At 40.1% G+C, this 13,816-nt stretch overlaps 2 protein-coding genes across 2 annotated transcripts in view; both read left to right on the forward strand.

The window, feature by feature from the left end:
• The window catches only part of RAB8B (RAB8B, member RAS oncogene family), a 67,624-nt gene extending 63,405 nt beyond the window's left edge, over positions 1 to 4,219 (forward strand). The window contains exon 8 of the mRNA XM_040226699.1: positions 574 to 4,219. Within this exon, the coding sequence (XP_040082633.1) occupies positions 574 to 666 (93 nt within the window). The 3' untranslated portion in view covers positions 667 to 4,219. The remainder of the gene's footprint in view (positions 1 to 573) is intronic.
• Positions 4,220 to 13,159: 8,940 nt separating this feature from the next.
• The window catches only part of APH1B (aph-1 homolog B, gamma-secretase subunit), a 41,505-nt gene continuing 40,848 nt past the window's right edge, over positions 13,160 to 13,816 (forward strand). The window contains exon 1 of the mRNA XM_040226700.1: positions 13,160 to 13,352. Within this exon, the coding sequence (XP_040082634.1) occupies positions 13,240 to 13,352 (113 nt within the window). The 5' untranslated portion in view covers positions 13,160 to 13,239. The remainder of the gene's footprint in view (positions 13,353 to 13,816) is intronic.

Genomic DNA, 13,816 nt, shown 5'->3' on the forward strand with positions numbered 1-13,816 from the left:
TCTGGCTCCATAAGTGGTCTTTGATCGAATTTTGTTCAGAATAATTAAAGTAATAATGGCACAAATTAAATATTTTACTCTCTCTCTGTGTCTGTATATAACTATGATTTTGAAGTTGCCAAAGTTTGCTTCAATTTGAAACAATCTCAGTGATGACTCATTAGGACAACCTGAAAAGTTTGGTTTACCCTGAATCTTGCATGTAATTGTATACCTTATGTTACCAGCTCTTCTTGCCTCTAACAGGATTGCCTGTACCAGTATCTTAATATCATTTCCATCATTACCCTTGATACTTTACACTCTTGTGGTTATAATTTCTTTGGACTGGAAATAGGAACTTCCTAACTAAAATGTTGTTAATATATTAGGTGCTCACTGTAAAATATTTTTCCCATTTTAACCCACCGTTTCCAAAGAAATAAAAAACATAAGAGCTTAGCTAGTTCCCTTCCTAATTAGACTACTGAGTACGAATTTATTAGCATGGTTAGATATTTTTTATTTTTTAGATAATTGGGCTCAAACCGTGAAACTTTTATCTCCTTGGTAACTTCATCTTCTGTTTTTCAGAACGACAGCAATTCATCAGGGGCAGGTGGACCAGTGAAAATAACAGAAAACCGATCAAAGAAGACCAGTTTCTTCCGTTGTTTGCTACTTTGATGAACTCTTTCTGAGAGACTGCAGCACACCTTGAGGACCCTCTCCTGCTTCTCTGAAAGCACAGGTCACCCAGCCTCAGAACCATCCCACCAGGCTGCTACTGAGAGCACCACTGAACCTATACCTAGATTCTGCACACTGAGTGTGCAGTGGATTCCAGCCTTATGGCCCATCAGGATAATAGGCTTCTCTCTTCAAATGTGGAAGCCATGAAGTGGAGACATGTGCCGGACTTAACTTGTTTTTCCTCTGTTTTATCGCGTGTTGCAGAAGCTGCTATCTTTTTCTTTTTCACTTTGCACATCAGTGTTAGCCTTTCATTGTTACAGCACAATCTGAGATTCATATCTGCACACTTCTGACATGAAGTTCTAGACAAATTTGCTTTGGGGAATGTTTTTTTAAAAAGAGTAGAACATTTAAAGCAGAAGTTAATATACTAAAATTTTAGGACATTTGGTCTGGTTCATATGGCCAAATGTTATTGCATTGATAGCATTTATTTAAGGGCTCTGGTTTTCTTAAATAAGAGTCATTAAATTTTGATAAAAGTTTACCTTAGAAATTCCTAAAAATGCCCATCAAAGGCCGCGGTTTATTTCTTCAGATTATTTAGAGTTTTTCTTCATTCCTGACCTTTTTGCCGGAGAGTCTGAGTAGCTGAATAAATCATTTTTTTCAGTTGATTACTTCTGCCTAATCTATTGAAGCTGCATTTGGAAACCATCTTAATGTTACTTTTCTTGCGATTTGTATTCCCTCTTTTTTCCTACATTTGACCTATTGTAATCGCTCACCTAAGACATATTTGAACACTGCTGTCTGTTTCTACATATAAACTTCTTGAGCTGGAATTTTACATAGGCAGAGAGTTAGTTTAGGGTTTTATTTCAGCATCTGATTGATGTTTTGTTACGTCAGCATATGTCATATATCTTTTCCTAGATTCGCTTTTAGCTTGCTGGTTTAGTAGTAATGTCTAGTTCTTACCATAATCCCTGTCTGAAGAGTTAGATTCAGACTCAATTCACAGAAAGCTTACCCATAGGGAGAGAGGTTAACTTGTGGATGTAATTTTATAGAGATAGTTGTTGGTAATGGTGGAAATGATTTTTTTAATTGGACTTTTATTAAGAGTAATTAGTCCTAGTGCATCCTCTAGGAAAAGTCTCACCTTTTCATTAGAGAAAACAAGAGCATGGTTTCAGTTTTACAACAGCTGTTATTGAATGTGTAGAACCCAGATCCATCTATTCAGGTTCACTGTTATAGAACTTGGTCCAGCCATTTGGGCCAAAGCCAACCAAAAGCTTAGCTGCCTTTCTCATCATAACACTGGTACTGGTAATGCCTTTTGTAGATGAGTCCATCACATAAGGAAAAAAAGAAAGTATTTAGTATTAACTTACGTGCCAAATTCATTTTATTATTCCAGCCTTCAGTGTCATAAGACAGAGGGAGTAATAACGAGGTGATTAGGGAATAATAATTATACTTCCTGTTAAGCCAGTTTTGTTTCACAAAGGTTGCCATCATGCTTGATGCTTAAGGCTGGAAGATGAAAGTGGAAATGGATTGCTTGTTACTGCAGAGAATTCTGCTTCAAATTAAGATGTATCACTGGTACTTGGACCAGTCAGTCTTCACTACTTGTTTGAAAACTTAGGCACAATTTAGTGGCAGGAAGTATATACCAGAGCTAGTTTTGATGGGTTCTCTAAACTTAATATTCACAAATTTTGGTCTCCTTGACTTTTTTTTTTTGTACATACTTATAGGCTTAAAAGCACCTATTGGTGTACCAGTAAAATCAGTAGTTCCTTGATCACAAGTGGACTGTAAGTTTACCATCTTAAAATTAGATATTGATATATTTCTGAAATGAAGAAAATAATTTCTTAGAAACATCTTGTATTCACTAATTTTCAGAAAAAGATCCCAGCAGTTAAGCTTTCTGGATGGTAACAAGGTAATTTCTAAAAGGCAAGTGCTATGACACCACGTATGAATGTAACCCTCTTAGTAATTTACCTCGGACTCTTTGGTGTCTTAACACTTTGGTTTATATCTCAGGGGTTGTCTGCAAACCAAAACTGACATATTCTGTGGTTAGCCTTTTTTTAATTTTTAACAGAATGCTTTGCTTTTGTTTGTTTTGTTTTTTCCTTTTCTCTTCTGTTGTTGCTTATGGGTTAATAACTAGTCTCCATGAACTTCCCTTTGAAAGAGCCTATAAAAGTTAGATATCTGAGTCTAAAAGTGTTCTTTGAAGTAGCAGCAAACTGGGGGTGTATACTCTGTTATATAGAAATAAATTGTCCTTGCTATTTTCTTACATTTAGCTTTGCTAAATTGTATATAATTTGAGCTAAGACCATAGGAAATTCACTTTCTGCATGGTAACACTGCCCCAATAAATATTCCACTTTGCTTAATAATGTACATACAGTGCATTATTTTTTCTATTTGTAGATGAATTTAGTGACAGATAATTGTCTTTTCCCTGCTGAAACTGAAGAAATCTAGTTTTGTGTGAACATTTTTGTGGTTTTATGGGTCAGGATACATGAAGATTTTTTGCAGCAGTGTTAGTGGTTCAGTGGCTGCATTTTATTATCAGTGTGCTGATTTTTGACGATTGGGCTCGACCTTTTCAAATAAGAGTCTGAGGGTTATCAGACAATGCAAATGTGCTGTAACTAAGTAGCATGTAGATCAGTTAATTGTAAAATGTTTCCCTGGGAACTTACTTCAGCTACATTTTTCTTCAGACAGATGATGGGAAAATAATCCACCTGTGCATCAGTTAGGCGGTGCTGCAAGGTTTCTTACTCTTCACATGAACATTTTGTGCAGTCTTTGTTACAAATTTTCAGAAGACTATACTCTTTACTTTGAAGGACTATTTTTTAATTATACCTCATTTAGCTAACTAGTATTCTAATACCTAGTAGAAAAACAGTGAGCCAGTCTTTTAAGTATCCAGCACAATTTAGACTCAATGTTTTGTTTTGAACTAAAGCATCATTGGAAAAGGTAGGAGGTAGTTTAGGATAGAACATACATGTCTTACCCAATAGCGCAGAAAAAAAAGTATTATCTTCCTGTCTCCATTAATAAATTTAGCTGTGCAATATAGATAAATGTTTGCAGAAATTTCTGAATAAGAGATTATAACTGCATTTTACAGGTTCTGAATGCTGAGAATCTGTATTAAGGCTTACTGAGTTTTTCTTGTGAGCAGTAAGTGATCCATGTAAGCAGACTTTCCTTGTTCATAACTTTGATTTCTTGATAAATTTAGTTCTTAATCTTGAAAGATGAGTTTCTAAGCTGAAAATTTTAAAACAGCATTTTGTTATGTTGGTTTACTTATCTCAGATTTTAAGCACTTGTTTCTCATGTCAGATTTTTTAGATTTTTTCTTTTCACAGAACGGACATTCCTTTTGCCTTCTTGTTACATCCAAAAGGGGGTGGGGGAATGCCTAAAAAATTCCTTGTCCGGTAGAGATGTAGATGTACAGAATATGCTAATAAAATTTCAAGTACTAGCACAGTTTTACAGTAGAAACGGTCTTTTTTCAGACTAATAAAATTAATGTCATGATCACTATAAAAATGTAAATGAAATTTGCAGAAATAGAAATTAGCAAGCAATTGTTTTAGGTATATTTTCAAAATTTACTTCATTTTTTAAAATGCTTGTGCCATATGCAGTTGCATTTCTTATTGCCAAGAACTAATAGAACTTCTTGTTTCATTTCTTACCTTTTTTTAAAATGTGAATTTAATTATAATTCATTCCTTTGGCCTTACAGATGGGTCTTATTTTGTTTATTTGCAGCTGACACTGTTCCTTTAAAGCAAAGTACCTTCAAGTTTTTGACTAAAATCATGTCCCAAGTGGGAAATACCTGTTTTTTCCATAGAGTTGTCCTACTGTTTATGTTTCAGCATACTTCACCTTTGCTCCAACGGCTTAATGTGAAAAACCTGCAGATAAAGTGGACCTGTCATGTTGTTAATCTTGTTTAAGCCAACTCATTAACTGTGTACTGATAATGATGCTGTGTTTTGGGTTTTATTTTGTTTTTAAGAAAAAAAAAAAGGATTTTATTCCAGATGAACTTTTTTTTACAATGTTCGTCTAAAATAAAAACTACATAATGAAAATACTCATGTCTCTCTGAAATGCACATTTTAAAAAATGTTTCTTCTAATTTGCCAGGTATGTGTCACAAACCATGGTAGACCTGAGATATTTTAGCAAACTTTACATCTGACTTAGAATTCTTTTTTGTTGTTGTTTTTTGGGAGAGGGAAATTTTATTTATATTTTGCAGCAGTTTTGATGATTTATAGTTGATTTACAATGTCATGTTAGTTTCTCTTTGTTCAGGCCTCCTTATCTTTTGCCTAGATTTCTGTAACCTCTCCTAACCAGACTTCTAGTCTGTAATTTTATTTTCCTCCTCTCCAGTTTTCACAGTGCTGAATGGTTTTTAAATCTGTCACTGCCACATTTAAACCCTTTAGACTGACAAAGTCCTTTGCTATCTCCACCTCTCTCTCTTCAGCCTTTGATTTTGTCACACTTGAACTCACATATCTTTTGAGCCTCATCAGTACTTGCATCTCCAAATATAACATGCTTTGTCATTCCTTTCTTTAGGCTGCCCCTTCCACTGACTCCCCATCCCTTGCCCAACTGACTTCTCCTTATCTTTCAATATTCAGTAAGGGTTTGGTGGGAAGACTTCAGCAACAACCCCATCCATGGTTAGGAACCCTCTCCTATGTCTGCCCAAAGTGTCACTCACGGCACTGGATTGGAATCATCTGTTTACTTTCCTTCCCCACTAGACTCAGCTCTTGTAGGCTGGGGACTGAATGTTTGGTTTTTGTATTCACAGTATCAGACAAAGGACCTGGCATATAGTAGGTGTTTAAGAAATGTTGGGGGAAAAATGAGTGAATTTCAGCAGTCATCAAAATCAACTGTCACTGAAGAGAGTTAAGTATAAATTAGGAGTTGTTTGGTTCTTTATTTACTTTTTAATTTGAAGAAAGATTAAAAGTAAAGGGGGACTTCCCTGGTGATCCAGGGGTTAAGAATCTTCCTTCCAGTGCAGGGGACTCGGGTTCGATGCCTGGTCAGGAAACTAAGATTCCACATGCTCCCACAAGGGCCTCGACTACTAAGCCTGCACATGCCCCATGGGTGGCCCACATGCTCTACAGCCTGGGTGCCACAACAGAAACCAAATATAAATAAAAAAAATTTTTTTAAGTTGGAAGTAAATTCATCAGAGCCTCAGTAAGTTTGGCAATAAAAAGAGAAGCTTCATTATGAAGCTTCATTATCTGGCCCTCATCTTTATTTTAGTCTTTGTTAAATATTTTACACTATTTTAACCTTTACTAAATACAGAAGGATCTTCTTTTGATAAGACAAATCACCCAGAATGCTGTTTATATATCAGTAAATTGAGTAAATCCTCTTCCCCTCTCTTCAATGTTTCCAAGTTTTTTAATATTAGTTACAGGGATACATGAGTATACTCCCACAGCAAGTATGTATGAAACACATCAGTGACCATATAAGCAAACAAAGGATATTGTGGCCGTCAAGCCATGAGCCACTGCATCCACCACCCCCTGCCCCCTGCCCCCACACCCCGCAAAACAGCACCTAGAGGGGATTCAAGATGAAGAAAAGCAGGATGCTGACCCTAGATCTAGATAGGTAAGATGCATACCTAAGAAATGATTTCAATGAGCCCAGACTCTTGCACCTTCCCACTGGTAGAAAAGTGCTAAATTCATTAACATGAACAGTAATCTTTTTGATGTTCTGACTACCAGGTTTTTGCTTTTTCAAAAATTCCTATATTCCTTGCCTCTTTGGATCAGTAACTCAGAAATATCTGAGAGGCTGTCTTATGGGCTTAATGAATGAAGTCAGCTGAATGAAACAAAATTCTCAACTTTTAGGTTGTGCCTTTTTTTTTTTTCAGTCAACACAAGTAAAATTAATTTGTGTGTGTATATATATATATGTATGTATCTTTGCAGAAGCCATCATCCTTGATTTTTCCCTCTCCCTCACTCCATGGAGCCCATCAGTAACTAACTTTTGTTTTGCACAATGCCTAAATCTCTTTTGAGTTTGTCTGCTTTTCTCCAGACTCCTGCTTTTCCCTGATTCACACCTGCAGATGCCAAGAACTTCTTATCTGGAATCCCATTTCCCATTATCTGCAAAGGAGATCAGAGCCTGCCACTCCCTCGGATAAGCCTGGAACTTGAGGTGAACTCTAACCTGCTGGACTTTTTTGCCTCTTCTCTCTTCACACTCCAAGGACATCCTGACCTACTTTCTGTCCTCAGAAATGCTCTGCTTTCTTTCACTTTGAAGCCTTTTCTTTTGTCTTTCTATGTCTCTCCTTCTTCCTAGCTTTACTAACTCGAAAGCTGAGTCCTGAATGAGTGGGTCTCATCTTCTTGAGCAATACCTCACAAATTTGGATTGGCTCTCCTGGAACAGGAGAGAAGAGGGCAGGGTACAACCTTTGAAAAGAATGACATAGCCCGAGGACATGTCATAAACTGGTCAGAACTACATAGGTCCAAGATGCTGGATGAAGAAACAAATTGGTCCAAGACAGCAGAGGGGTTGACTCCCACTAGACCTTGAGCCTCATTATATGCTCATCATAACACATCAGCAAGCTAAACGACACATCCAGCAGCACTGTGATAGTTCTGAGACCAACCATCGAAGGCCAAAAGGTTGGCGGCGGCCCAGTTCCTGGAAATCTCCACCCCTTCCCCCCAAATAGTTGGAATACTCCTCCCACTCAGCCTATGAAATTACCCAGCCCATAAAAAATAACCTTGCCATATTTCAAGGCCACTTTCACCTTCTGAGATGGCCAACACACTGTGGACTGTGTTTCTCTCTAAATAAATTTTTTACTTCTCACTTTGTCTTTCACTTAATTCTTTCTGCAATGGAACATCCAAATCCTGAGTTTCATTAAGTCCTGAAAACAAGTGTGTGATCTCAGTTAAAAGACCATGGGTTTTGACTGGGTTTGAGCCCAATCTGAGTTACATGGATTCACTTTCCCCTTTCTTATATCCTCATAATCCTTGTCCTTGCCTGTCTTGATAAAGAATCCACCTGCAATGCAGAAGACCCTGCTTCGATTCCTGGGTCGGGAAGATCTGCTAGAGAAGGGATGGGCTACCCACTCCAGTATTTTGGGGCTTCCCTTGTGGCTCAGCTAGTAAAGAATCTGCCTGCAGTGCGGGAGACCTGGGTTTGATCCCTGGGTTGGGAAGATCCCCTGGAGAAGGGAAAGGCTGCCCATTCCAGTATTCCGGCCTGGAGACTGTATAGTCCCTGGGGTTGCAAAGAGTTGGACACAGCTGAGCGACTTTCACTTGCCTCTCTGGTGTCTTCACTAGACCGTAAGCTCAGTGAAGACAGGATGCACATCTGTTTCATTGGTGTAACTCCCAGTGCTAGCATTGTGCCCGATATGTCATAGTCATGCAACATGCATTTTGAACAAATAAGTAAATGGTTGAGAATAATCTATCAGCACTATCAGAAAATAAAGCTCGAGTGAATTCATTAGCATATTATGAATTACTAATTGGTATGTCCAAGCATTACTGGATAAATTGCTAGAATGTGATACTACTTTTTTACACTCCCACTCCTCCAGGTGCACACCCAGCAGTTTGTATTCTTATCCATAGCATGTGTAAGCCTCCTTCCCCCAGGTATCTTTTCGAGTTTCTGGAGAAAGCTCATAGTAAGTTCATAAAAACTTGAGAATTCAATAGCACTGCTACTTAGCTTCTCAGTCCTCACTTGTAAACAGAATTGCTAAAATCAGTGTAAAGTGCTTTTTAAACAGCAATGCATTACATAAATGTAATTCAGAGAAAGCTTGAAATAAGTGTTTTTAGTGAATAACCATGAATGCTGAAGATTATCTTACTGGTGATTTTGATGGTTTGTTCTAGTAAATTTCTATTCCAACAGACATATCAGTTAAAGATGTCCTAATATTGGGGGTGGGGGTAGGAGGGAGGTTTAAGAGGGAGGACACACACACACACACACATACATATGGCTGATTCACGTTGTTGTATGGCAGAAGCCAATACAACATTGTAAAGCAATTATCCACCAATTAAAAATAATTTTTTAAAAGATATCTTTATAGATAGGGGGCAGATTCATTACATTTTACACTGGTGGTGGTTGTTTAGTCGCTAAGTCGTGTCTGACTCTTGCAACCCCATGGACTGTAGCCCGCCAGGCTCCTCTGTCCATGAGATTCTCCAGGCAAGAATACTGGAGTGGGTTGCCATTTATTTCATAATTAGAGCTGCTAAATACAATTGTCTCATATTTCTTTGTAAGGTCTAGGTATGTTTTTTTAAGAGTGGATAACTGATTGTTAAAACATCATTTCCTCAATGATGAAAACCTAATCTTAATTATAGGTTTTACATTGCCTCCCCATTTTTTAACTAGACTTGAAGACTAAAATTGAACTGAGATATAGTCAAGATATCATAAGGACAAATTCCCCCAACTTATAGCTCTCCATGTTGAGTTGCCTACTTCCAAAGTATTTGAGGCAGCTTTAATGGAGACACAGATCTTGGTTAAAATGGAGGTAATCAAATCAAAATAGGGGTAAAAGAATAAGCCATATTCTGAAGTCATGGCAGTAATTGTAATTAAAACGAAGAATAGTTGCTATAATCGACTATTAGATTTAGCTCCAAGCTTCCTGGGAATTAAGATAAAGCCTGAATATGATAAGTCAGCTCTCAGACTGAGTATATGCGTTTGTCAGGCAAAACAAAACTTTTTTCCTAGCCCTGAACTTAAAAAGTAAATTAGAGATATTGAATAATGATAATGAAATAGTTTTGTGAAGTTTGCAAGAAAAAATGTAGATAGCCATTTTGCTACATGAAAAACTGGGTTCACCTCTTGGTGGACGTCAATGCAAAAATACACAAGGAAGCCAAAGACCAGGAGAAGGAAGGATTTATTACTCGCAGCAAGTATGGAGAACACCAGGGATCTTTCTCAAAGCAGTGTACAGACAGCAAAGACGGGGAAATTTCAAGGTAACTGTATATGCATATTCATGAAGGGGCTTGAGCAGAGGGGAATTCAGCATGGAATTGAGACAAAGGTTGACAATAGTCCAAGCTTTAGTTGATTGAAGTCATGAAGGTCAGGAAAGGTCAAATGCATCATCCCTCAGGTTCCAGTTGATCTGGTGGTTGAGGTTTCAGGCAAATCTTTACCATTGAAACAGAACTGGGAGTCTTTATTGCTGATGTATTATCTTTACTATTGTTGCTTCTCTTGCCTGGTAACAGTCCTGCATTCTTTTGTTTCCTTAAGATTATTAATTACTGGGACATCCCTGGTGGTCCAGTAGCTAAGAGTGTGAACCAGGGGGCCCAGGTTCAGTAGCTGGCAAGGGAACTAGAGTCCACATGCCACAACTAAGACCCAACACAGCCAAATAAATAAATATTTTTAAAAAGAAGATTATTAATTACTAAGACCAGTTCAAGGACAAGCATTGTGTCCAGGCTTAGGTGACAAAATAGCTTAGGCCAAAAACGGCTCTTCTTATGTCAATAAAGCCATGCCTGTTTCTCTTTCTCAGGGGATCCTCTATTGTATCTGCTTACAATTTCTTGTATTAAAAAAAGCTTAATTAAAAAAAAGCTTATACTTCACACCATAGAAGTATATCATACATGAGTATGATATACTTCTATGAAGGCATTTCTGCATGAAGCTAAAGTAATGTAATTACATTTGACAAATCTGATTCAGGATAGAACCAAAGGAATATATCTAATGGTGAATCACTTTATCAATTTCAACTATTGTCTCAACTTGAGTTTTAATAGATACTGGAAAAGATATTTCAAAATGAAGGGAAATTCTGTGGAGTAAAAGGAAGCTATATATGTCTATTTTAAATGGACAAAGATGACATTTTACCATAAAGAAATGAGCTACAAAATATCTTCATTCAGGTCCCAATGTTTGTCTTTTCAGTGTTGATTCCCAAAAGCTTTATTCATGATAGATAAAGAATAAGTAGAAATGGCTAACACTTGTATAGCACTTACCAAGCAGGCACAATCCTCAAAATAATCCATAATATGTTAAATATTATTATCCCCATTAAATGTGGCTAAGACAGTAAAGAATCTGCCTGCAATGCAGGAGGCCTGGGTTCAATCATAGGGTTGGGAAGATCCCCTGGAGAAGGGAATGGTAACCCCATTCCAGTATTCTTGCCTGAAGAATTCCAGGGACAGAAGAGTCTGGCGGGCTCCATCCAGTCCGTGGAGTCAGAGTCAGACAAGATTGAGCGACTTAAGACCAGACTGTTAGACATGGAGATAAATCTTATTAGATGTGAATGATCAGGGAAATAAACCTGGTTTTAATTTGTAAAACTCTCAGAAACTGTTCAATTCATATAGCAAATGTTTGTGAATTCCACTTTTAAAATTATTTCATTCATTGAATAGGTATTTAGTGAGCACCCTCTTCTGGTCTGAAGGCAAGAATACTGGAATGGGTAGCCATTCGCTTCTCTAGGGGATCTTCCAAACCCTGGGATACAACACAGGTCTCCTGAATTGCAGGCAGATTCTTTACCATCTGAGCCACTGCTGTTGTGCAAACAACAAAGAACAAAACAAAAACCCTGCCCTCCAAAATTTTATGTATTAATGGGAGAGACAAACGAGTAAAAACTGAGCAGGGAGATGTTCCTGTCACTATGAATGCCTTCAAAACGATTTTTTAAAGACTTGGCAGGAGTGGAGTACAAATAAAACTAGCTCACCAAAACAACCCTGAGACGGGGCTTTTACAGTCAGAGTTATCACCTGGGTCATCACAGCCACTCCAGCTACAGTTTTGTACAGTCAACAAATGGCATAATGTCCTTTAAAAAAAAAGACTCCTTTGTTTAGAAATGGAATCCTGCCTATGCCCTGTGTGTTCTTCTTCAGTTGATCTGGAATCTTCCCCTGTCCTGGATCCAAAGGGGGTTGGGGACCTCCACTCCTCTTAGGCACCTCACAGCTGGCGACCTTGGCCAGCCTGATGTATACAGTTAGTGGCAGCATGGGACTGAGTGCTTTGCTCCAATTCTAAAATCTCCAGCTATCTCTGCCTCTGGATCAGAGGCTACTATGCCTTGAGACATGTTAGAACTGGACATGGAACAGCAGACTGGTTCCAAATTGGGATAGGAGTATGTCAAGCCTGTATGTTGTCACCCTGCTTATTTAACTTATATGCAGTGTATATCATGCGAAATGCCGGGCTGGATGAAGCATAAGCTGGAATCAAAATTGCCGGGAGAAATATCAATAACCTCAGATATGCAGATAACACCATCCTTATGGCAGAAAGCTAAGAGGAACTAAAGAGCCTCTTGATGGAAGTGAAAGAGGAGAGTGAAAAAGCTGGCTTAAAACTCAACATTCAGAAAACTAAGATCATGGCATTCGGTACCATCACTTCATGGCAAATAGATGGGGAAACCATAGAAACAGTAAAAGACTATTTTCTTGTGCTCCAAAATCACTGCAAATGACTGCAGCCATGAAATTAAAAGATGCTTGCTCCTTAGAAGAAAAGCTGTTAGGAACCTAGACAGCGCATTAAAAAGCAGAGACATTACTTTGCTGACAAAGGCCCACATAGTCAAAGCTTTGGTTTTTCCAGTAGTCATGTACGGATATGAGAGCTGGACCATAAAGAAGACTGAGCACCAAAGAATTGATGCTTTCAAACTGTGTTATTGGAGAAGACTCTCGAGAGTCCCTTGGACTGTAAGGAGATCAAACCAGTCAACCCTAAAGGAAATCAATCCTGAATATTCATTGGAAGGACTGATGCTGAAGCTGAAGCTCCAATACTTTGGCCACCTGATTGGAAGAGCCAGCTCATCCTGATGCTAAAGATTGAAGGCAAGAGGAGAAGGCGCGACAGAGGATGAGATAGTTGGATGGCATCATCGACTCAATGGACAAGAATTTGAGCAAACTCCAGGAGATGGTGAAGGACGGGGAAGCCCGGTGCTGCAGCCCACAGGCTCGCAGAGTCGACGAGGACTGAGCAAGCAAACAACAAGGACTCCAGAGCGGAAGCCCGGTGAGCCCCGCCCCCCCCCCCGCCGCCCCCCCCCGCCCCGCCTCGCCCCGCCCCTCCCTCCAGCCCCGCCCCGCCGCGCCCCGCCCTCCGCCGCGCCCCGCCCTTCGCCGCGCAGCGCCCCCTGCCTCCGCCGCGGCCCGCCCACCGCCGCGGCCTGCCTATCGCCGCACCTCGCCCCGCCCCACCACGCCTTCGCCCTCCGCGGCGCCCCACTCTCGCCCCGCCTCCAGTCCCTGGTCCTGCCCCGCCCTCGTCCCGGTGCTCAGCTGGTTCGGCGCTCTGCGCCCCAGTGTCCAGGCCAGGCCCCCCCGGCAGGCTTCTGCGGTCGCCATGACGGCGGCCGTGTTCTTCGGCTGCGCCTTCATTGCCTTCGGGCCTGCGCTCGCCCTCTACATCTTCACCATCGTCACCGAGCCGTTACGCATCATCTTTCTCATCATTGGGTAAGGAGGTTGCGCCGGGAAACCCGGACCCGGGGCTCCCCTCCCCCGCCGGGGGTACCCGCGATCCCTGGCGCCCCACCAAACATCTCGATCACGTTGGGCTTTAGAGCGGAGAATGGTTGGAAGTGGGAGAGCTGAGACCCTTTTCCCTGGGACTTCTTGCCCTCCTCCGAGGGTCGGCGACCTCAAAGAGCGAGCTCACGTCGTGAAGGAGCTCACGCCGTGGGTCTCAGAAAACCCTGACGTTTGGTTCGGCAGTCTTTGCCTAGGGTCCGTGGGTGGGCGTTCGTCATACATTAAAACTGTGTAAAGAATTGTGGATAACTTCAAATATGCATCTTTGATATATTTTGGAGAGAGCGCCCCTCAGATTCAAACAGACATCTCTAATCCCAAGCTAGTTAAGAGCCCTTAAGCACCTGGGAATCAGGTGCTTTAAAACACACTCCTGCCCAACCCCTACC

This window comes from Oryx dammah, unplaced genomic scaffold (genome assembly GCF_014754425.2).
Source record: "Oryx dammah isolate SB20612 unplaced genomic scaffold, SCBI_Odam_1.1 HiC_scaffold_26, whole genome shotgun sequence".
Lineage (NCBI taxonomy): Eukaryota > Metazoa > Chordata > Mammalia > Artiodactyla > Bovidae > Oryx > Oryx dammah.